The 22,266-nt window shown below is 40.4% G+C and overlaps 1 protein-coding gene across 1 annotated transcript in view; it reads left to right on the forward strand.

The window, feature by feature from the left end:
* ARAP2 (ArfGAP with RhoGAP domain, ankyrin repeat and PH domain 2) overlaps positions 1-22,266 on the forward strand; it is a 154,311-nt gene that overhangs the window by 70,503 nt on the left and 61,542 nt on the right. The window contains exons 14-20 of the mRNA XM_053255178.1: positions 912-1,086; positions 2,493-2,627; positions 9,667-9,817; positions 11,998-12,100; positions 13,379-13,577; positions 16,355-16,418; positions 21,353-21,516. Coding sequence (XP_053111153.1) covers positions 912-1,086; positions 2,493-2,627; positions 9,667-9,817; positions 11,998-12,100; positions 13,379-13,577; positions 16,355-16,418; positions 21,353-21,516 — 991 coding nt within the window. The remainder of the gene's footprint in view (positions 1-911; positions 1,087-2,492; positions 2,628-9,666; positions 9,818-11,997; positions 12,101-13,378; positions 13,578-16,354; positions 16,419-21,352; positions 21,517-22,266) is intronic.

The following is a 22,266-nucleotide window of genomic DNA, read 5'->3' on the forward strand; positions in this document are numbered from 1 at the left end:
ATTCAAGCCAGAGTGGCTTTGCAGATGCATCTGTGCTACACCAATATTGCAGTGCCATATAATAAAGCTGCCATGCCCATTCTGTGTGCAACACTTTATTAATGTTGTAAAGGCTGTTATCATAAGCTGCCATCAGAAGTCAGAGCCCATCTAACTTTGCTACAAAAACAGTCTTTATGTAATCCTAAAGAGATCTGTAAGCCTGCATTTCTGGATGAACCTGATTATAGCCATATAACAATCACCATGTCCCTTTCATACCAAAATATCTATATTTTCCTGCATCTGTGGAAGATGGAAGCCCTGTTCAGATGACAAATGAGTATACTCCGTGCCTGTCTGTTTTTCTTTCTGTCAGAAGCAGAATAGTTGTGGCAGGCCTTGCCTCTGATTGTACATTCAGCTGAATCTCTTTGCAGAGTACACTTGTACAATTTGTACAAAAAACAAAAACAAAACAGGGGACCTGATTGTATGTGCAGAGTGACCCTATGCACAAATTGTACATGGATAGGGTTTGTAAGAATTAGCTGAATGTGCTGAGGTTGGTAATGAGGCCTGTTGCCATGCTGCTGCTTTGCATTCCCCTTCCCCCCTTCCCTTTAGTGTACGCCATTCATTGTCTGAACAAGGGTAGAACATTTGTGGAATACTTTCTATATAGTGTATGCTGCTTTCATCGAAGTGTCTTGGTTCAGACCTACCAATTCACCTATAATTCTAGTACATTGTGATTTAATAACCGTACGATGGCTGTTGTCTCTGAAATGTGGTCCTCTCTGACTTTGCTGTATGAATCTCAACCCAATCTACCATCCAGAGTGTGAAGAGACAGATAAGATGGTCCACTAAATTGGAGACATTAATCACTTCCTGTTTGGTGTTCTCATGCTTCTCATCTTTATGATCAGGCTCTGTGTGCTGCAGTAGTTACGCAGGACGTGTTGGAAACAATGATGTTGTTGTTCAGTGGAGCAGAGGTGTTGTGCGCTACTGGAGATCCTGTATACAGCACTCCATACTTGTTAGCCAAGAAAGCAGGACAAAGGCTGCAGATGGAATTTCTCCACCACAATAAGTTTGCAGGTACAGAATTGTGCCAATATTTGCAATTTATGGTATAACTGCACGTCAGATCAGCATAATGTGTGTTTATATTAATGCTGATGAAAACAAATGACAAAATGGAGATAATATGCTGGCATGAAGTCAAAGCATGTTCCAAAGACTCTTTGATATAAATTGGATGCTATGATTTTCTTTTGTAAGCTAGTTAAAAATCATTACTCTCCCTAGCTAACTGCAGAAAATTCCTCTTGACTTTCCTGAGTTTTGAACCCTCACAGCTTTGCTACATTATGTGGGTCTGTATGAGAGAGACACAGATAAATAGATGCACTGGATGGAAGGAGTTGTACTCCTGGATATTCAAAATGATGATGAGGATGAATAATGATGAACCATGATGAGCAGACTCTTCATTCATATTGCTGCTTTCTTAGACCTAAGACAATAACCACCACCAATGACAGATCTCTTGTTGAATGAGGATCTTGGAATCAGGGTGGGAAACAGCAACTTGGTAAATGCAGACCATGGTTTGAAGGCTCTGTTGAAACCAGTGTTTCACATTCTGATTTGCAATCCATTGTTAACACTAGGTGGAACTTAACTATGGTTAAGCAAAACAAACAGTGGTTAAGCATTTTGTCTGTGCAGGGCCTTGTTTAGCACTTGGGTCCGATCAGAAATCTCTGCCATTACGTTTTCAAACCTGCTTTTATGACCATAAGGGTAGAAACCTGCTGTTAAAATATTAAATCTGTAAATCTAACAATTCTCTGTAGAACTGTGTTTGGCTGTACAGAAGTAGCTTAAGCGCGGAATATTGGCCCCCATTGCATTAAGCGATGGTTTCAACTACCAGGCTCCTCATTCTTATTCTGTGTAATTGTACTTAGTTTGTGCTCTATTCTATATTATCTTTAAATTTCCCCCCATTAATATTTATATTCAATATTGCATATGTAAATTGTGCATTTTGATAATAGCTGGGGGTTTTTTAGCTATGCCTTTTCTTTGTTGGAAAGAGACAGAGTAAAGTGTTAGAAATGAAATTAAACAAGAAACGAAAATATCAACAAAAGCCATTATCATTCTACGTAAACTACAGAATAACAAAAGAATGTCAGAATTATTTTGATAAGGGCTACTAAGTACAGTTACACAGAGGCAAACTTGAATTTGCCAACAAGAGTGCACATAACATAGAGCTTTAATCAACCATTGCTTCCTGCCAAATATACCTGTTAAATACACGTTTGCAGCATTCACAACTTACGTTTTCTAGGTGTACATTTAAATGTGTGAAGTGGCTCCAAAATACCAGGTTGTGCACCACATTAGATTTGTCAATTTAATAAGGTATGTACAGTGGGCAAGGAAATGGGCTAAAATGGCTACTTCTATGATGTTTTTCAATGCCTTTACAGATTTTCCTAACTATGATGTTCATTCAGACAGTGTTTTCTGTCAAGATTCTTGCTCATCCACATTCCTCTGTGACTATTTATACAAAGTTTCCTTCAGCGCTCCAAAGCTGTTCACTGAGAGAAAATTAAAAGAAGGTATTTCAGTCTCTTTGTGTTTTTTCCCTTGCTAATGCTCAGACTGTCCTCTACAACTTTTATTTTAGAGCTTTAAAAATGAGAAAAATTATGTGAAATGGTGTATATGCAGCAAAAGGCAGAGGAAGGGAAACATTTTCTGGTCACAGCTGTATGAGGGGAGCGAGAAGGAGAATGAATAACTTGGCAATAAATAGTGTGGTCACTAGGCACTACATTTCTCCTTAAATTTTGTTTACCCTAATTGAGTCTATGTAGAGATTGCTGAAACTGTCAGATAGACTGATGTTAACAAAATCAAAATCAAATAACTTTTGGATTTAAAAGTTGCAATTCTGACAAATGATTTTGACAGTCTTTGGACAGTGTATTCATGCTTACTTTTTACAAAGCAACCTTAGAATGGGGATTTTTGATCTTTGAAATAAAAGCACTCCCCTCTCAAAAATCTGTAGCTCCAAACATTGTATGGACCATTCCTACTAAATAATTTTACAGTTCTTAAAAAGGCAAATGAGGTTGTATATGTACATTTTCTGAGAGCATAATGTCTTTTTACATGGCACCTTTTTTGTCCAAATACTGTTATAAAACAAAGCATTGTTAGGGAATGCAATGCAATCCTGCCCCTTTAGAATGTCGTGGATTTAAAGAATCATGCAGCTGGTTTTGCCTGCCCAAGAAAAATTTGGATTTCTGCTTCTTGAACAGCAGCCCCAAATACCACATTGCAAACCTCTTATGAAACTGAGGGGAACTTCAAAAGCTGCTATATGATATGGAGACTTACTGTTCACAGGTTGAAAGTAAGCAGTGTTGGCAGATGATATAGATTCCTCTCTGGCCCAGAATCTTTTTAAGACTTTGAGAGACCTAGGTGCTGAATGTTCATTTGATGCAGTCCCTTTCCTCTCAGCTGAAGTATACTGCTTGTCAGTGTTACCCAATGTCTGAGGCCCTGTGCAAGTGGCTTCATTTCCAATCTGCACTTTACAGATTTTGTGTAGAAAGAAGCATGTGTAGAAAGCTGAGGGCATGCTTCAGCTGCGTTACATAGAGAGGATGTGCTTCATCTCCTGCTGCTCTCTGGCATGGAAACTCTTGAATGTGATGGCTGTCAAAGGTCATTGTTGACATAGTCTACGAATACAATGAATATTTATATACTGCTTTTCAACAAAAGTTCCCAAAGTGGTTTACACAGATATAAATAAACAAATAAATAAAATGCCTCCCTGTCCCCAAAACGCTCACAATCTGAGAAGGAAACATAAGATAGACACCAGCAAGAGCCATTGGATGGATGTTGTGCTGGGGATGGATAGGGCCAGTTGCACTCCCCTGCTAAATAAAGAGAACCACCACTTTTAAAAGGTGCCTTTTTGCTCAGTTAGCGGGGGACTCTACCCTTGTCTTATGGGGAACATCCAACAACAAAGATGGCACATGGAAGTACTTATTTTGTACATTTATTGGTTTGTAAACAACCTTGGTTTCAGGACAGAAAATGATTAGTTAAAGCAGCTGAGGATAAGCATGAAGAGTTCCCAAGCATGGCTACCGTTCACTCACAGAACATCAAAGAATAATTTTACAAAGCAGGATGATCGCTGTCTAGAAATATTTATAGTTCATATGGTATGCCAACCAAGCTTAGGCTGTCACAATTCAAATAAAATCCAGGCCCTGTTAGGTATGAAAGTGTGTATGTTTGTGTGTGTAATTGAAAACTAGTACCAAAAACCACTCCAATTTTGCATAGTCCAGTATTTTACAAAGGTAGCATTTGCCTGTCTTCTATGAAAAAATGAAGACAAGTGACTTTAACATGATAAAATCAGAAGGCTGCTGCTTTTCAAATCCCCCTCAGTTTATTTAACATAAGTTCTTTTTTAAAAAATTGGGTATTTTAATTGAAAGGGATTACTTCTGGAGCAGTTTGTGTGGCAGAAAAATGAAGATTGCTAGTGAAAACCAAAAATAAGGTTTTGGGATGGCTATGTTCTTCAGTTGCATGTGGATGTAAACTCTCTCTCTCTCCCTCACACCCCTGTACTGCCAGTAATAGTGGGTGTTTATGGAATAGATGTATAGATTCATTGCAAAGCGCAAATGTGTGTTTGAGAGAGATTTTGGTTTGCCGTGAGACATGTATTATTTATTTATTTATTACGTTTATAAACTGCCCCATCCAGAGGCTCTGGGCGGTGTACAACAACTTTTAAAAAGACATAAAAACACACAATTCAAAACACAGTGCTAAAAACAATATAAAAACAATTAAAAAACAATTAAAACCATTTAAAAACTTTTAAAAAACAACAACACTTTACAAGCCTTGGAAGGCCAGGCCAAACAAGTAGGTTTTAAGGGCTCTTTCAAAGGCCGACAGCGAGCCTAAACTGTGGATATCTGCCGGGTAGCTGCATTCCATAGACCAGGAGCAGCTACAGAAAAGTCCCAGTTCCGAGTCGCCACCAGACATACCAGTGGTAACTGGAGACAGACCTCTCCAGATGACCTCAATGAGCCATCGGGATCATTACTGAATCATATACAGCCATTGAATCCAAACAATGAATAAATGAAGTAAGCACTTCATATGTAAAGTACAGAGCAAGTTTATTTTATTTTTTTAAAGTAGATACAGTGTTTGAGTTTTGTGTTAGATAATTATTTTGAACACTGTCATTTTGAACACTGTCATTTTGCACAATTTCTTGTTGCCGCTAAGCAGCTGTGCAACTTAAAAAGCAGCTCCTATGATATAGCGACAAGGCCACTGCAGAATGACCTCAAAGCACTTCCGGGCAGCAGCTCACTGCTCCTTTCCATTTCCCCCAGTAATATTAGGTATTTATGGAGTTGCTTCCAGTGGAACGGAGTGCTCTGCAGCTGCCTGGAAGCACTTTAAAGCCATTTTGCAGCAGCCATGTTGCTTTGCCATTGGAGCGGTGACTGAGGCAATGTCCAGTGTTAACGCTATTTTTTAATCTGTGCGCAGAATAAGTTTTGTTCTGAGCGGGAGTATCAAGGCGGTTTGTGCATATGTGCATTCAGAATGGGGCCTTCCTGATTCAACCTGAGTGGGATCTAAAATTAACTGAGTAGACATTGGGGGGAAAACTTGTGTGCACGCACACATGTGCATGCTTTAGAGGGAACACTCTGACTTGGACAAAGAGTTCCAGGCTAGGGAGGAAAAAGACTTGGAGTCCAGGGTGCTTTCCAGATTGGACACTGTCAATCAAACAGTGTCATACGTGTCCATTAAGTGTGCTTCCGAACTACTTGTGTTCTGATATTGCAGTCCCTGTGTTGTCAGAAAGGTGCTGTTCATATTTCTGATGCCTTCTTTTGGATTTTATGGCTACATTACAGTCCTATAACATCGCATGTGCAACGCTAATAAATTGCTGTATTTTCCCATTGTAGAGTTTTGCACAATTAGAAAAGACTGCTCCCCCTGCTGGTGGCTTTGCGCAACACCCTTTAATTATGTTTTCAATTTGATCCCACCAAGCCAAAGCATTTTATGGCTGTTGTAGCCTGTAATCTGGAATGTGCCCAGGGGAAGGAGCTGAAGTGTTGTGAGAAAATGCAAGGAAGAATATAGAACCTCCTTTTTCTTCCCTGCGCCCAACATCCATAGGTTGCAGGCACTTTAGCTGGTGGTGCTGGCAGTAGCAGTAGTCATAATAGATAGATGTGTTTTATAGAATTGACCAGCAGATCTTAATGCTGTGCAGCTTCTCACAAGAAAAATATTGATCAGCTTTAAAATACTAGTCTTTCTACATCCTGTTGTTTGCTGCAAGTCTGCTTATGCGTATACCTTCTGGAAAAGGCTGATCATTTCATGTTTTCTCAAAGATTTTTTTTGAAAGCTATAGTCTTAGCCTTATGACACTGAGTGGGCTTTCCAGCATCACTTCTACTAGTGTAAAATGGATTGACTCTGCCTTGGCCTCTATTTCCAGTGTTTGTGGAGAAAAAAAGAGCAGCACCTTCTAGCTATTGCATGCTATGATTCAACTGTTCATTTTGTAATCAACTTCTGTCAGCCTATATTTTTTCCTGAAGCTTTCAATTCTTCTAAGTTCAGAGGGTTTTTGTTTTGTTACTTTTGTCTGTGCCTTTATGGTTCCTGTAAACCTGAAATTGCCAAATACAATATTATTCTTTAAAAGCATTTTTAAAACCCTGTGCGGTTGTTTGTAGTGTTAAAGAGAGACTATCTGAGGAAACATTGTCTACTCTGCTCCTGATCTATAAACGAGCTGTATAAAACATCAGTTTCTTTATCTGAAGGGTTGCTTGAAATAGCCACTGATTGAGCTCCAGTATTCAAATTGAACTTGGATATGAGAGAATGGTTATTACTAGCAAACTTGTAAACACCTGATGGGAGTGGAGATTTGTAGTTGTGTATATTTGTAAACAGAGGCCATATTTCCCCCACCCTGGTGGGGAAAATGGCAGTTGTAGTAGCTTATGATTTTTTCACAGGAGATTCTTAAGTAATTTGTTGAATTTCCCATTCACTGGTGATGATGTCAGGGAAGGTTCCTCTGCCTAATCCGGTTTGGAATGCAAGTGCTCCTAAGGTCACTTGGGATTTCGTGTTGCTGTCTTCCAGCAGCCAGTGTAAAATGAAGCAGAAAGAAGTTGTTGGCGTGCTGGACAATGGCTCAACATTTAGGGCTCTTTGGTTAAGCCGCCCCGAGCAGTATTGCACTGGAGGGACGGGGTATAAATATTATAAATAAATAAATAAATAAATAAATAAATAGTGTCTCGGACCAATTTGTGCCTTCTTTGGTTGCCTTGGGTTTCTCTGCCTTCTTTTCATTGATATCGATTCAGTCTGTTTGCCTTCTCTTTTATCTCTTTGCCCATAATCTCCCCTCCCGTGCTGCTATGCAAGCCTGACTTGACCAAAGTTTTGCATATGTGTACTGTACTACCTGCCCCTAATGTGGGCCAAGCCACTCAGGGGGACAAGGATTCTCTTTTGAAAAAAGGGTGATCTGTAACCACTGATATACAGTTTTGAATTTGCATCAGTTTACAAGAAAAAGAAATGTGTCTGTCTGCCAGATATTTCGATAAAGTGATAAATGCCTGGCAACTATTATGTAAAGGACATAAGTATGTTCTACACATTATATAACTGAGCTAAAATAGTCACGAAGGTTATATATTTGTGTGTAGTCACGAAGGTTATATATATATATTGGGGGGGGGGGCAGGGGGCACTCAAATCCAAGATTCCTATACAGCTGAAGTTAATTGTGATGAAATCTATGTGAGCTTGGATGAAGAGCCCTACTTCCCCACACAGCTCTGATGAGGGGCCAACTGAGTTTCTAGCGTCAAGAGAGCAGTCCAGGTTACTGAACAGAGTATTTGCTGTTGCTTAAGGGCTTTGTGGGTAGTCTACACATACAGCTGCTGTTTACCATTTTGGAATGCTTGTGGAACATGTAAAATGGGGAACATGTTTAAAAAAAAAACACCTTGCACATCAGGAAGAAAGGTTCTAGCCCAGTCTGCTACCTCCTATGCTAGTATCTGCTTTCAGGAAATTTTTTATGTAGGGGAGCATAAACCTACAAAAAGTGCTACAGTCCGTGCTACCACTTCTTATCTGCATGTATACCAGAACTGCTGCATTGGGCTCTGGAAAATATTCATCAGTGGTTAGCTTTTCTTTTCTTCTTAAACAGCCAGTACCTTTTGCTTTTGCTTTTATTTAATTCATCTTTTACAAATACTCTCTGTAAAAAGCAAATCATATTTTAGAAAGCAAGTTTGCTCATTCAAATCATACCTTTATTGACAGAGGCGTATCTAGGGAAAATAGTGCCTAGGGCAAGCACTGAAATTGCGCCCCCTGTCCAAACATCTGACACCCATCTTTCAGATAACTTTACCATAATATCAGCTGAAAAATACAAGTCAAGATCGTTAATCTTTTAAAATTTCAAAAACTATTTGGCAGTGGACGTAGCCAGACCAAAAAATGCTGGAAAACTACGAATTTCAGTATGCTGGGGCTCATGAAATACCCAAATACCATGTGGAGGTGTACTTGGAAAACTAAACAGAAGTGCCCGTCTAATTCTCTACTATGCACTGTAGCATCACTATTACATACATTTTAAAAATAAATGGAGAATTTGACTTTTCCCAGTTACTCTGAAAATAATTAAAGGATATGCAGGGTAAACTGTGTCGCCGCTTGGAATATATTCTAGCATTTCAGAAAGACAGTTAAAATGAGAGAAAGACCAAGAAACTCCCCGTGGGCCTTTTTACTAAGGATTTCACATGGATTCAAAGACAAACTCACCATTAACAGCCATATTAAGAGCAAATGAATACTATCCTAGCTCATAAGCTTCAGCTCAGTATTCACAAGCCCTGATTCTCTGTACATAGTGTCAAACTGAATATGTTTACAGTGATTTATATTATATTGAATTTAAAAAAAAATTGTTTTACCTGTAGCCCCTTCCAGGCGCTTCCTATAGGCCATGGAGGGGGGATCTGCAAAGGTTACGCCTCCCCCCCTGGGCCTTTAGGGCCTCGCAGGGACCATTTGAGCATGTGTGGTGGCCATTTTTAGAATAATTGGGTTTTTTAAAAATGGCCACTGAAAACAAAATGGCCACCGCGCATGCTCAAATGGCCTCTGTGAGGCCTGGCATGGCCTAGGTCCTCACAGAGGCCATTTGAGCATGTGCAGTGGCCATTTTGTTTTTGGCAGCCAATTTTTTTAATTTTTAATTTTAAAAAATTGCGCCCCCCTTCAAGTGGCGCCTGGGGCACGTGCCCTGCCTGCCCTACCCTAGATACGCCCCTGTTTATTGACCTTCAGACTATGTTAAAGGGAAATGGAAGACTTGTGTTTTGCCTTAGCTGTCCATATTCAGTTGATCCTGGATATTTCAATAATGTAGGGTTATATGTGCATCACCTTTTCTGGTCTCTATATGCATACATCTCTTTTCTCCCCATTAACTTCTTATTACAGAGTATAATAAAAGGTGGTGTGCTCTGGAAAGCAGCTTTTTGAGCTACTATGAAAATGAGAAGACTCCATCACCAAATGGAATGATTGACATTGGTGAAGTTATCTGTCTTGCTGTTCATAATCATAATTATGTTGCATCCTTAAATGTGGGGTAAGTTCTGGTTCATTTTTTATAATTTTGTATTTCTAAAAGATTTATTATCATCATCCAAAATATGGTCAATTTGAGGAATCTGAATTTGCTTTTTCTTTTAAAAGTAGCTTTCAGTTTGCACACTGAAAAATAATAATCTCTGTAGTGTTTAAATACACTAGATATATAGCCTGTATAAGCATCCATTTTCCAATGATTTATCCACTTTGCTAGTTGCATGTGCTGTCCCTCCTTCCCTTTATGTCAGCTTTCACCTTGATAGCTCTTCCCACTTCTGCAGCCATTGCAGTACTTTTCTGGATGTTTGTCCAAACCCTTTAAGGTTAGAACTGACAGCTGCTCTTGAAACTGAGGGCAAAGCTATTCTTCTCTGTGCATGTATTGATTGGGGCAATAGTACTCAGACCTCAGCAAAAGCATATCCCCAAACAATAATGAGAGACTATTAATGCAAAGATTGGAGAAGTCATTTTTTACCCATCAGATATCCCTGCAGTTTGTCTTATGAAGAAAACCCAGGTTTCTCAATTCCATATTTCCCTCATAACATCTGCTTCTTCACTCACTTTCTGACCCTTTAAAGTTGGGACTTAGGAGAGAGAATGAATCTATAGTCAGGCACCATTACAATATTTTCCTATCTGGCAATAAGATTGTGGAGCTATTCTGGATGGCAGCTCTATGTATAAAGGGCTAGGACCAGCAACTAGGAGAGTGCTGCAGTAGCATGAGCAGTAGGTGCCATTGGTTGGCTGTTGGTTGTTCACTTGTTAGTTGTGGCAATTTTTTGCTGAGCAAACAGACAAGCTGCAAATTGAATGGTTGACCTAATTGAATGGTTAAGATATTTTACACTGTGATTTGAAATTGAAATGGCAGTAAACATTGGGGCTGGGATGATCATACAGCAGGATGAAGACAGTGAGGTCATTCACGCAATCAAAAACTGTGTTCTACCCAGGTTTGGGAGCTGTGTGTGCTCCCAATTTTCGGTTGTGTGGAAGCAAGGGAGGAGGAAATTCCACACAACCAGAAATTGGGAGCACACACAACTCCCACACCTGGGTAGAACATAGTTTTTGATCGTGTGAATGACCTCAGTATATTTCATGTAGTTTAAATAGATGACAAATCTTGGATTACTGATCTGACACCCCCTTAGATCAATCACTAAGCTCTTATCCGCAGTGGATACCATCTCCAAGAAGGCATTGTACCCATGATTTTGCATATTGTATCATATAATATGCATGCTAGAATTGATTTAAGAAATATGTATGCACTTCTTGGAGGTGTGACTGTCCCATCCCTCATTGTTGCAGACAGCTTTTTGGTATCTGATAGAAGAATGTACATGTGCCCTTAAATCTGTCAGTAAAAAGCCTCCTGAAGCAGCAGCTCATGTATGTCTGCATGCTTGTGACAAAACTTGTAAGATGCTGCTGCTGCATTCACATTCTCATTGCTCTCATGCCCACTATAGAGGACATGTGTGCATTGCACATGTGGTGCCATTTTTCAGGTGCTATCTCCCCTACTACTATCCTTGCACTTATTTTGGTGGTGGTGAGGGAATTGGAATGGAGAATTTGGTCCATGTTGTTTAGGGGCTGGAGGCACTGGATTTTCTGTTCAGAATGAAAAGATGCTCAGTTTAGCATGGAGTTAAACTTCAGTTGTTCCTTGTGTCACTAAGGAGATCAGATTTTCTTTCTATTTGAAATACACAACAGAACAGCAAGTAGACCGCCCTGAGCCATTTCGGAAGGGCGGTATATAAATCAAATAAATAAATAAATAAATAAATAAATAATAAAATAAATAGATCCACCAGTTCACTGAATATTCCTCTCCCCACCCCAAGCCCCATGTCTTCCTTTTCTTTTCTTTGTTTAATGTTGCTTGGCTCCCTCTGTTCCCTGCTCATTAGTTAGAATGTCAAACTAATAAAAATACATACTTTAATATTGTTACAGAAGAAAACTATAAAAAGAATAAAATACAGATTAAAGCAGTTTTGTTGGTGTAATTCTTATAACCTACTTTGGGTTTTTAACATTGGTCATAATAGCAACAATATGCAGGGAATTCTGAGGGAGAATTGAATGATTTGTTGATTCATTTTTATAAAACATATCCTAAATAAAATTGACTCATCTTGTCTTTGGTGGTTTTAGAGCTATATTTACCTTTGAAATCTACTTACTGTCAGAACGTGTTTTTCTGTTTGGTGCTGAAACTGCACATTCTCAGAGAAAATGGACCCAGGCAATTGCCAAGGTAATTTTGATAATTATCTGTTCAAGTTAAGCTGAGAACCTCTACATTAAATGTAAAGTAGCACTGCAATCTTGAGATCTTGCGAGGAAACCAGTTGTTAATGCAAGGGAATTTGGATTTTGAAGCAAAACCCATTTCAACATTCTCTTAATGGAAAATATCTATTGTTACAATGCTTCTAAAGCAACCATGCAAGGAAACAAATCGATTCTTGATTTTTATTTTTTTTTAAGAACTGGATATACTTGAATTTAAGTATGTAACTCTGTGTTCAGATGCACTCATAGAATACTTTAGAAGCAATTGCTATAGATGTTTTTTCTGCTGCCAGTGTGAAAGTGTTTGGATTCTAGTCAAAATGAAAAAAACCTGATATTTCTGTCGTGAAGAATAAAGTTTTATTGTAGATCTCCTGAGAGAGAGAGAGAGAGAGAGAAATCTGCCTAGAGGAACAGGTGATATGAGTCTCTCCCCCAAAGTTTTTTGGCCAAGATCCAGTCTTGATCCCCAATTTCTCAATAGCTCTCTGTCTTCCTCTGCCTTGGTCTCTGAAGGACAAATAAATAATGATAGTTTTGGCACTAACATTTTGAAAAAGTGAAACTTGAAGTGAATTTTAGGGTTTCTCCCAAGATGAAACATGAGAATTTTCAAAGTTTCTGTAAGATTGTGAAATTTATTAGAAGGGTTCTGTACATTCTTAAAAAGCAATGTTTTATACTGCTATACTACCATCTGAGGGGGGAAATGAAGCAGAATGTGGTGACCATTACTTGCTTACACAAGAGCAAAATTTATTCCAAACTATACTGGCTGACAAAGATGTACAATGCAAAGTGGACATTACGCATGTGACGGGCAGTCCTGGTGGTATTGTGCTAGTGGGCAGGTGTGCAGTTACTTAAAACTGTGTGCATACAGTGGTGCAGTACTACTTCCATTGGAGTCCTTTCCAAGTAGTTTAGAGGAGTTGTGCAACGGCACACTTAAGCAACACTGCCGGGGCTGCTTGTCCCATGCACAGCATTGCCAGCTGATGGGCAATGCCAGTGTTGTATTGTGCATCATGTTGGCCATTATTTATTTCATTAATTAATTATTAATTATTTCAATATCTGGCAATAGAAATGGATATGAATTTACTCAGCAAAACTCAAAGTTCATATTACATTCAATTTTAAAAATGTTTATATATATATATATATATATATATATATATATATATATATATATATATATATAAAATATTCTTTCTCCCCCAATTTTTGTTTTGTATAGCACTTTGTACCCATGGTAGCCAAATGTCTGCTGGTGAGGGACTATGATGTGATTGGCCAGTTATACTACAAAGACGGCCATAACCTTGACAACTGGAAAAAAGGCTGGTTTGCCATTGAGAAGTCAAGCCTACATTTTTGCCTAGAATCGGAAAACTCTCAAGAGGATACAATGCATCTGAGGAGGCTGCAGGAGTTAAGTAAGGCTCTAGGACATTTCTAACATCTGTTTTAGAGCTTTCCCCCGTGGTTAGTATTGAACTAGGACGAGGTGGGTGTGTAAAGGAGGGTGGATATTATAATTGGGCTTCTTTCTGAAATCTTGGGTGAGTTGAGTTTTAATGTTTCTGGGTCTGTCTGGAGATGGGGAGACAGAGTGTGTATCCACTGATTATGGGGCAGCTATTCCAGTGGTGGTGGGGAATAGAAGAAGCAACATTGACAGGTCAGCGGACCATTGCAGGGGAGGGGAGATCAGATACTTAATTGCTGTCTCCCCTTCTGGCTGTCCTGCCAGCTCTTTGACCTTGGAAAGTGATGCTAACCACCCACAGAGCCTCATCCTGCTCCTCTGCAATGCCAGGTCGGTCTAGAATAAACCTGAAATCATCCATGATTTGATTCTGGATGAAGGGGCTGATCTGGTATGTATTACAACTTGGTTGGGGGAGGCTGGTGGCCTGGTCTGTTTCCGGCATCTTCCTCCAGTGTACTCTGTTGAGGAGCAGGGGGGCAAGAAGTGGGCGGGGGGTGGAGTGGCTGTGGTCTACAAGAACAATATCTCCCTTGCCAGGATCCCTGTCAAAGTGTCTGACCATATTGAATGTGTGTACCTAAGTTTGGGGACCAGGGATAGACTGGGACTTCTGTTGGTGTACTGATTGCCCTGCTGCCCAACAGAATCATTAACTGAGCTGATGCACTTGGTCTTGGTCCTGGCGTTGGAGTCTCTCTGGCTTGTGGTGCTGAGGGACTTCAGTGTTCACTTTGGGACCAATTTGTCCGGGAAGACTCAGGAGTTCATAGCGGCCGTGATGACTATGGGCTATCCCAGGTGGTCTCAGGACCGACGCATATTGCTGGTCAAACGCTTGATCTGGTCTTTTACTCTGAACAGGGTGGTGTTCCATGGGTGGGGACTCCTGTGATTTCCCCTTTGTTATGGACAGACCACCATCTGGTTAAGGTTGGACTCACGACCACGTCCCACCTCCACAGGGGTGGGGGGCCCATTAGGATGGTCTGCCCGAGAATGCTACTGGATCCAATAGGATTCCAAGAAGCCTTGGAGGAATTTAGTGTTGGCTCTGCTGGTGACCCTGTTGACACTCTGGTGGAGAATTGGAATAAGGGGGCAGTGGACACGATTGCTCCTCTCCAACCCTCTTCGAAACTGGCCCCTCGGTATATGGAAAAACTACAGGGGCTGAAACAGCAAGGTAGACAACTAGAGTGCAAGTGGAGGAAGACTCGACTCAAATCTGACAGATTATTACATAGAGAGCATTTGAAGATCTATTATCAGGTGATATGTGCGGCCAAGAAGCAATTCTTTTTCTCACGTATCACCTCTGCAAGTTCATGTCTGGCGGAGTTGTTCAGAGTCATGAAGGGGCTAATGTGCGTCCCTCCCCCCTTGAATCAGTACTTAGAACCAACAATTACTCGCTATGACATTTTTAATGAGTTCTTTGTGGACAGAATCTCTTGTATTCGGGCCAACTTGGATTCAAACTCCACAGTTGTTACGGAGTCTGATGCTGAGGTGTGCAGCAGCTCCTGTTATGTGATGACCCTGGAGAAGTTTCAGTTTGTGACTCCAGAGGATGTGGACAAGTTGCTTGGAATGGCGGAGCCTACCACTTGCCCTCTTGATCCTTGTCTGACATGGCTTATACTATCTTTTATTTTTTATTTATTTATTTTTACATTTCTGTACTGCCTTTCGTTAAAAGAAAACCCCAAGGCGGTTTACAAAAATTAAAACATACAATAAAAAGCAATAAAAACATCAAGCAATAAAAACATCAAGCTAAAAGCATATAAAACAAGCATAAAAACAAGACAATCAAACAAGACAGGCTTATACTATCTGTCAGGGAGGCTGTTGTAGAGGGCCTGGTAGAGATTATAAATGCTTCTCTGAGGGAGGGCAGGATGTCTCCTTGTCTTAGGAGGCAATCATTAGACTGCTTCTGAGGAAGCCTGCCTTCGATCCCTCAGAGTTAAATAATTATAGGCCTGTCTCCAACCTTCCATGGTTGGGCAAAGTGATTGAGAAGGTGGTGTCCCAGCTCCAGGCGATCTTGGAGGAAACAGATTATCTAGACCCATTTCAAACTGGCTTTTGGGCAGGCTATGGGGTGGAGACTGCCTTGCTCAGCCTGATGAATGCTCTCCAATTGGGAATTGACAGAGGGAGTGTGACTCTGTTGGTCCTTTTGGATCTCTCGGCAGCTTAATAAGCAAGTTTTGTTTCTGTTTTCATACAGGTTGTATAACAATAATTTCTTACATGGCTCAGTTGTCCAGTTAGTGCTGGATTGAACCAAAAATATGCATGCTGTTCCTCTTTCTTTTCTCCTGTTCCACGTTGTTCCAGCAGATCAAATGTATGCCCTGTAATCCTGAGCAAACTTACTACTTTATAAAGTAGTGTGGCCCATTTCAGGCAGATTTATTTACTACCTGAAAACCAAATTATCTCTGCTGACTTTACACTTGAACATAATTAATGAGGAATATATTCATTACCTCACTTACCTTTGTAATGGCTCTTATAGAAGGCTACCTATCTTATTTCTACTAGTTACTGGCCTTTGTTTTATTCTCACTGAAAGGCTAATGGCTCTTAAAACATACATCCAAGTTTAGCTGTTGTTGCAGTATTATTTTAAAGTTTTAACAACTTTATGTAAACCGTATGTCTCTTTAAACATCATTAGTCTATTGTAAAGGGGGATGTTTTGTTTTTCAGCGATCAGCAGCATTATCCAGAATGGACAAAAAATTGATGTTCTGCTTCTGGTTGAGAAAGGAAGGTAAGGAGTGGAGGCGATGGTAGTGACTATTTATATTATTCAGTATACAATAAACGAGTAACTCTGGTTACTTGCGTGGGATGTCTGAGTGGAAAGTGTGTGTTTGGTAAACTGAGTCACATGGAGATTCTTTTAAGAAATTTAACTAGTATTAGAATACTGATTGATTATAGCCTGGGGAGGGCGGGGAGAGAAACACCTACAACTTTTTAATCTTCTTCCAAATTAATATTTACTGAGTTTGAAGCGCTTCCCTATCCCCTACCCTACTTGCTCTGACTTACAAGCTTGTGTGAACAGTTTGGTCTATAATAAGAACATAAGAACAGCCCTGCTGGATCAAGATCAAGGTCCATCTAGTCCAGGATCCTGTTTCACACAGTGGCCCACCAGATGCCACAGGAAGCCTACAGGCAGGATTTGAGGCCATGCCGTTACTCCCCTGTGATTGGTACTCAGAAGCAGCCTGCCTTTGAGGGTCTATAGCCCTCCGTCTAGTAGCTGATGATAGACCTCTCCTCCATGAAGTTATCCAAACCCCTCTTAAAGCCATCCAGGTTTCTGGCTGTCACCACATCCTGTGGCAGAGAATTCCACAAGTTGATTATGCGTTGTGTGACATAGTACTTCCGTTTGTTAGTTCTAGATTTCCTGGCAATCAACTCCATGGGATGACCCCTGGTTCTAGTGTTGTGTGAGAAGGAGAAGAATTTCTCTCTATCCACTTTCTCCACATCATGCATGATTTTATAGACCTCTATCATGTCTCCCCGCAGTCGTCTTTTTTTCTAAACTAAATAGCCCCAGGTGTTGTAGCCTTGCCTCATAAGAAAGGTGTTCTAGGCCCCTGATCATCTTGGTTGCCCTCTTCTGCACCTTTGCCAGTTCTACAATGTCCTTTTTAAGAAGTGGTGACCAGAATTGTATGCAGTACTCCAGCTGTGGCCACAGCATAGTTTTGTATAAGGGCATAATAATAATAGCAGTTTTATTTTCAATCCCCTTTCTAATGATGCCTAGCATGGTATTGGCCTTTTCCACAGCTGCCTTTTCCACAGCTGAGTCGACACTTTCAATGAGCTGTCCACCACAACCCCAAGATTCCTCTTCTGCTCAGTCACTGACAAGTCAGATCCCATCAGTGTACACTTGAAGTTGGGTTTTTTCATCTCACTGTGCATCACTTTATACTTGCCAACATTGAAGTACATCATCGCCCACTCCCCCAGTTGGCAGAGATCCTTTTGGAGCTCCTAAACAATCTGTTTTGGATTTCACTACCCAAAAGAGTTTGGTATCATCTGCAAATTTGGCCACCTCGCTGCTTACCCCTGCTTCTAGATCATTTATGAATAAATTAAAAAGCACCAGCCCCAGTACAGATCCCTGGGAGACCCCACTTCTTACTTCCCTCCATTGTGAAAGCTCTCCATTTATACCCACTCTCTGTTTCCTGTCTTTCAACCAGTTAGCAATTCACACATGTACTTGTCCCCTTATCCCATGACTGCTAAGATTCCTCAGGAGCCTTTGATGAGGAACTTTGTCAAAAGCTTTTTGGAAGTCCAGGTATACTATGTCAACTGGATCACCTTGATCCACACACTTATTTACACTCTCAAAGAATTCCAAAAGGTTTGTGAGGCAAGATTTCCCTTTGCAGGTATATGCTTAGTGTCCTCAGCTGTGAAGTTGGATGCAAAGAACTCATTTAGCTTTTCTGCAACCTCCATAACCTTCTTAATAATCCCTTTCACTCTCTCAATGTCTAATGGTCCAATCGCCTCCCTGGCAGGTTTCCTGCATCTGATGTATTTGAAGAAGTTTTTGTTATTCCTCTTGATGCTTTTAGCTAAATGTTCCTCAAACTCTCTTTTCGCCTCCCTTATTGCCACCTTGTATTTATTTTGCCAGAGTTTGTGTTCCTTTCTGTTTTCATCGTTTGGCCAGGCCTTCCAATTATGGAAGTAATTCTTCTTCCTTTTTATGGCTTCCTTGACATTAACTGTTAGCCATGCTGGCATCCTTCTGGACTTAGTGGTACACTTCTTCCTTTGGGGTATACAATCTAACTGGGCTTCTAATATCACAGTGTGTTGTCATAAGTGAGCTTGATTCTCTCCACCCAATTAAGAGAGTTTGATTTAAAACTCTCTTGTCCCATTCAAAATTATAGTGACAGTTGACCCAGTGACAGTTAATGATGGGGTGTGTGTGTGAGAGAGTTGGAGTGCCCACCCTCACCACCTGAGTTCATTTATTATTTATTATAGTAAATATTATCCCCCATGAGGCTTCACTTTGCCTCATGGGGGAAGCTGCCCCTGCAAACCGCTGTTAGCACAAGCTGTAGTTTGCATTTGGTGGCTCTCTAAACTATAGTTTGTAAGCAAAATAGGTTCAGATGTGAAAACAAACTATTGTTTGGCATGATGTCTATATCATGAATGTAAGATTTATTGTACATGTTTTTGTTTGTTTTTAAACAGCATCTTTCTTTCATTAATCCAGTGAATAGAGTAGGTGGCCACAGGGTTGGCCCAAGGATTCATTCATTCATTCATTCATTCGATTTCTATACCGCCCTTCCAAAAATGGCTCAGGGTGGTTTACACAGAGAAATAATAAATAAATAAGGATTGCTGTCATCCCAGGCAAATCCTGGCTTTGGCACCCTGCACCCATTGTCCCTCCTGTCATCTGAACGAGTGGGTGGGTAGGTTGACAGACTGTCCCCATCCAAGCAAGTGGGGTGGGCAGTCCCCATTGCCCCCCCCCCTCCGCCTGCTTGCTGTCCTTGCCACTCTGTTGCTTTCACCTGCTGTGCCTGCCACTGACAACTGCTTCTGGGCAGCTGGCTTACTGCTGCACATTATGCTGTGATGCTGCAACATTATTATAACATGAAGTGGTAGGCCAGCTGCCCAGAAGCAGGCGGCGGGCAGAGGCAGTGAAGAGAGAAAGCGAGCGACAGGGTTGAGGAACACTTTCTCAGTCACCTGCCTCCAGGGGCAGGGGATGTCTGTAGGGTAAAGGAGGTGGGGGTGTGTGCAACTGTGCACTCCACAAGTTGCACTCCAGGCAGCCGCCTAATGGGTAAGCCAGTTCGTGGAGTAACATGTGACCAAAACGGTTGGTGCCACTCCCCGCTCGGCTGCCTAGGCAACTGCCTAGTGGACAGACCAACCCTAGGTGGCCACTTTAAATTCTTTCCAGTCCTACTGGTTTCCTATTGTAAATGTTTACTTTTAAATAAATATTAGTTTTCTGACCAGAAAATGAAATCCATCCTCCTGTTTCCTATACTTGTTGAATGAGATTTACATTCAGCTCTTTCTTAACCCATAAGATAGATCTCCTTTTTTCAGGACCACCAAAATAAATAAAATAAAAGTACAATGCAGACATTTGGCTTTGAAGAAGGACACAGCTCATCTTATCAGAAAGACACAGGCTCCCAGCACTTCAGTAACATTCCTAACAGACTATCGGGAAATGCTGCCTCCCCGCCCACCCCAAAATATTATCTGACTTCAGTGGCTTTCTCAGGAGTCCATATTGCTTCTGGAGAGCTTTCCTTCTCCTCATGTTCAATGTGTAACCTGCCAATCTAACAGCATCTCATACAATACAACAGTGCTATTCACTGAGCTGTGGGCTGTTTGGGGGCAATGCTGATTTGGTGCTTCTGAAAGACTGGCTTTGGATTTCATATTTCAGAAAAGTGATAGCTTGACCATTTCTCTGTCCCCTCACCCCCATACTTTTACCAGAGTGACATGCATTTAGAAAGATCCTAGAACAAGCAGATATGGATGTGAACTTTTTTAAAAGCACCTGTCTTAATTGCCTAGTTATATACAGATAAATTAATGTTGAATGGGCTGATTTGACTGAGAAAAATTCTGAAGGGAATATTAAGGATGGAAAGTGGAGTTGAAACTTCTGTAGAGATTTATTCAATTACCACTTCTGACATCTGCTACTGGTCTTTTTGGCATACTTGAAAAGACAGCTTGAAGCTTTGTGCAGTTGGTTAAATTTATTCTGGAAGCATACCGCAAATAAGCTTGGTACAGTACAAGAAATGTATATTAAAAAAACTAACACTGGCCACAAGCAAAACCCTGGTTGCCTGAATGGTTAGAGTGGGATTTCAATTTACCATAATATCAACATTCAAGGAAGCCTCCCCATTTTTTTCTATTTTCACTAGCAAGCCTAATTTAAAGCATTTTTAATTAAGATGTTTCTGTGATTAATGAGGAACTTGAGCATCTTGCATTTTTCTTATACTTTTCCTGCAAAGCGAGGGGAGGGGATTGATAAAAGTGGTTAGCCCCCCAGAATTCAATATGTTTAAGCTAGCTGCTTCTTTTGCGCCTTGGGCTGCTCTAGGCCTTTGGGGTTTTCAGGTGATGTGGGAGGGGAAGAACTAATTACACCACCCAAGTTGTATTAACTACGTGATTTTTTTATAATTATCCCCTATAACTTAAATACTGTCAACAAGATCTTCATTCATTTTCATAGGAAAGTGAAAAAGTATAAAGCTGACCGGACACTGGTAAAATAGAGGGAAGGGGTTTCTCGATGCTGAGGGCCTAGTTAATCATCATCATTTAGTTAGCATCAGCACTATACTTGCAGGGCTTTCTTTCTCTTTTTTCTTTTCTCTATTTACTTTTCTGAGTTCTATTCCTCCAAAAAGAAATTTTATGTTTGGATTTAATACATTGAGAGTGTTTTGGGGGAGGCTCCATAGCTCTAGAAATATTATGTCTGTTTTCACCCTTAGGTTATTACAAGCTGTTGCATTAGTTTGCATTTATACATTTGTACGAGATCAATCACACTGTCTTCACTAAAGCAGGAACCATTTCTCTGCACTTCCTCTTATTGCTCTTTTCACAATATTTCCCCAAACTTTGCAGAACGTTATACATCCATGGCCACACAAAGTTGGATTTCACAGTCTGGCATAGTGCAATTGAAAAAGCAGCAGGTACAGATGGCAATGTGTTAGAAGATCAGCAGCTCAGCAAAAACGACGTCCCTATTATAGTGAACAGCTGTATTGCATTTGTTACACAGTATGGTAAGTGGAGTGGAGCATTTGTTCAAGTTCCTGAAAATCGGAGATGTATCCGGGTAGAGTACTTAAGAAGCATCTATATCAGATTGCATTACTTGGGCTTGAGCTGCTATCTGTAATGACCATGCTTTGAGCTTTTCCCTCTATAAAGTTGTGTTTGTGGCAGTATATTTTTTTGAATATACATGTCAAGAGATCTAGTGTAATTTATCTCACTGTGAGGAAAACAATTTGGGAAATGAAAATGGAAACATCTTGGAAACATGAGCCCATTTATTTTTGTTTGGTGTAGAATATGATTCACTGAAAAATATAGTCATTGCAAGATTTTGTTGGGGGAAAGGCATGCTGTAAAGACAAACAACTTGCAATGCAGTGATTTTCAAACTATGTATCAGGGAACTTCCGTTCCTCAAAACTTACCTTGAATTCCTCAATGAGAAATTCAGTAATAGAGAACAGTCTTCCTGAAAGACAATTTGCCAGCCACTACTGATCTTCCCTTGCAGCTTGCAGTCACAGATGATTTTGGGGTGTGTTCTAGCCTGTGTTGGATCTCATGAGCAATGGTGAGATTCAACACGCATTCCCAGTTGTCTACAAGTACTGAACCTCTGCCTAGAACATGTTACAGAGGGTTCTGGGATGTAATGCTGCCTTGTATTTTCTGGGATGTAATATAAATCACTTATTCACAAGCAGCTCCTGCAGAGCTGAGATAAAATTTTAGTTATCTGGTGATGTGGATGATAG

This window comes from Hemicordylus capensis, chromosome 5, assembly GCF_027244095.1.
Source record: "Hemicordylus capensis ecotype Gifberg chromosome 5, rHemCap1.1.pri, whole genome shotgun sequence".
Taxonomy (NCBI): domain Eukaryota; kingdom Metazoa; phylum Chordata; class Lepidosauria; order Squamata; family Cordylidae; genus Hemicordylus; species Hemicordylus capensis.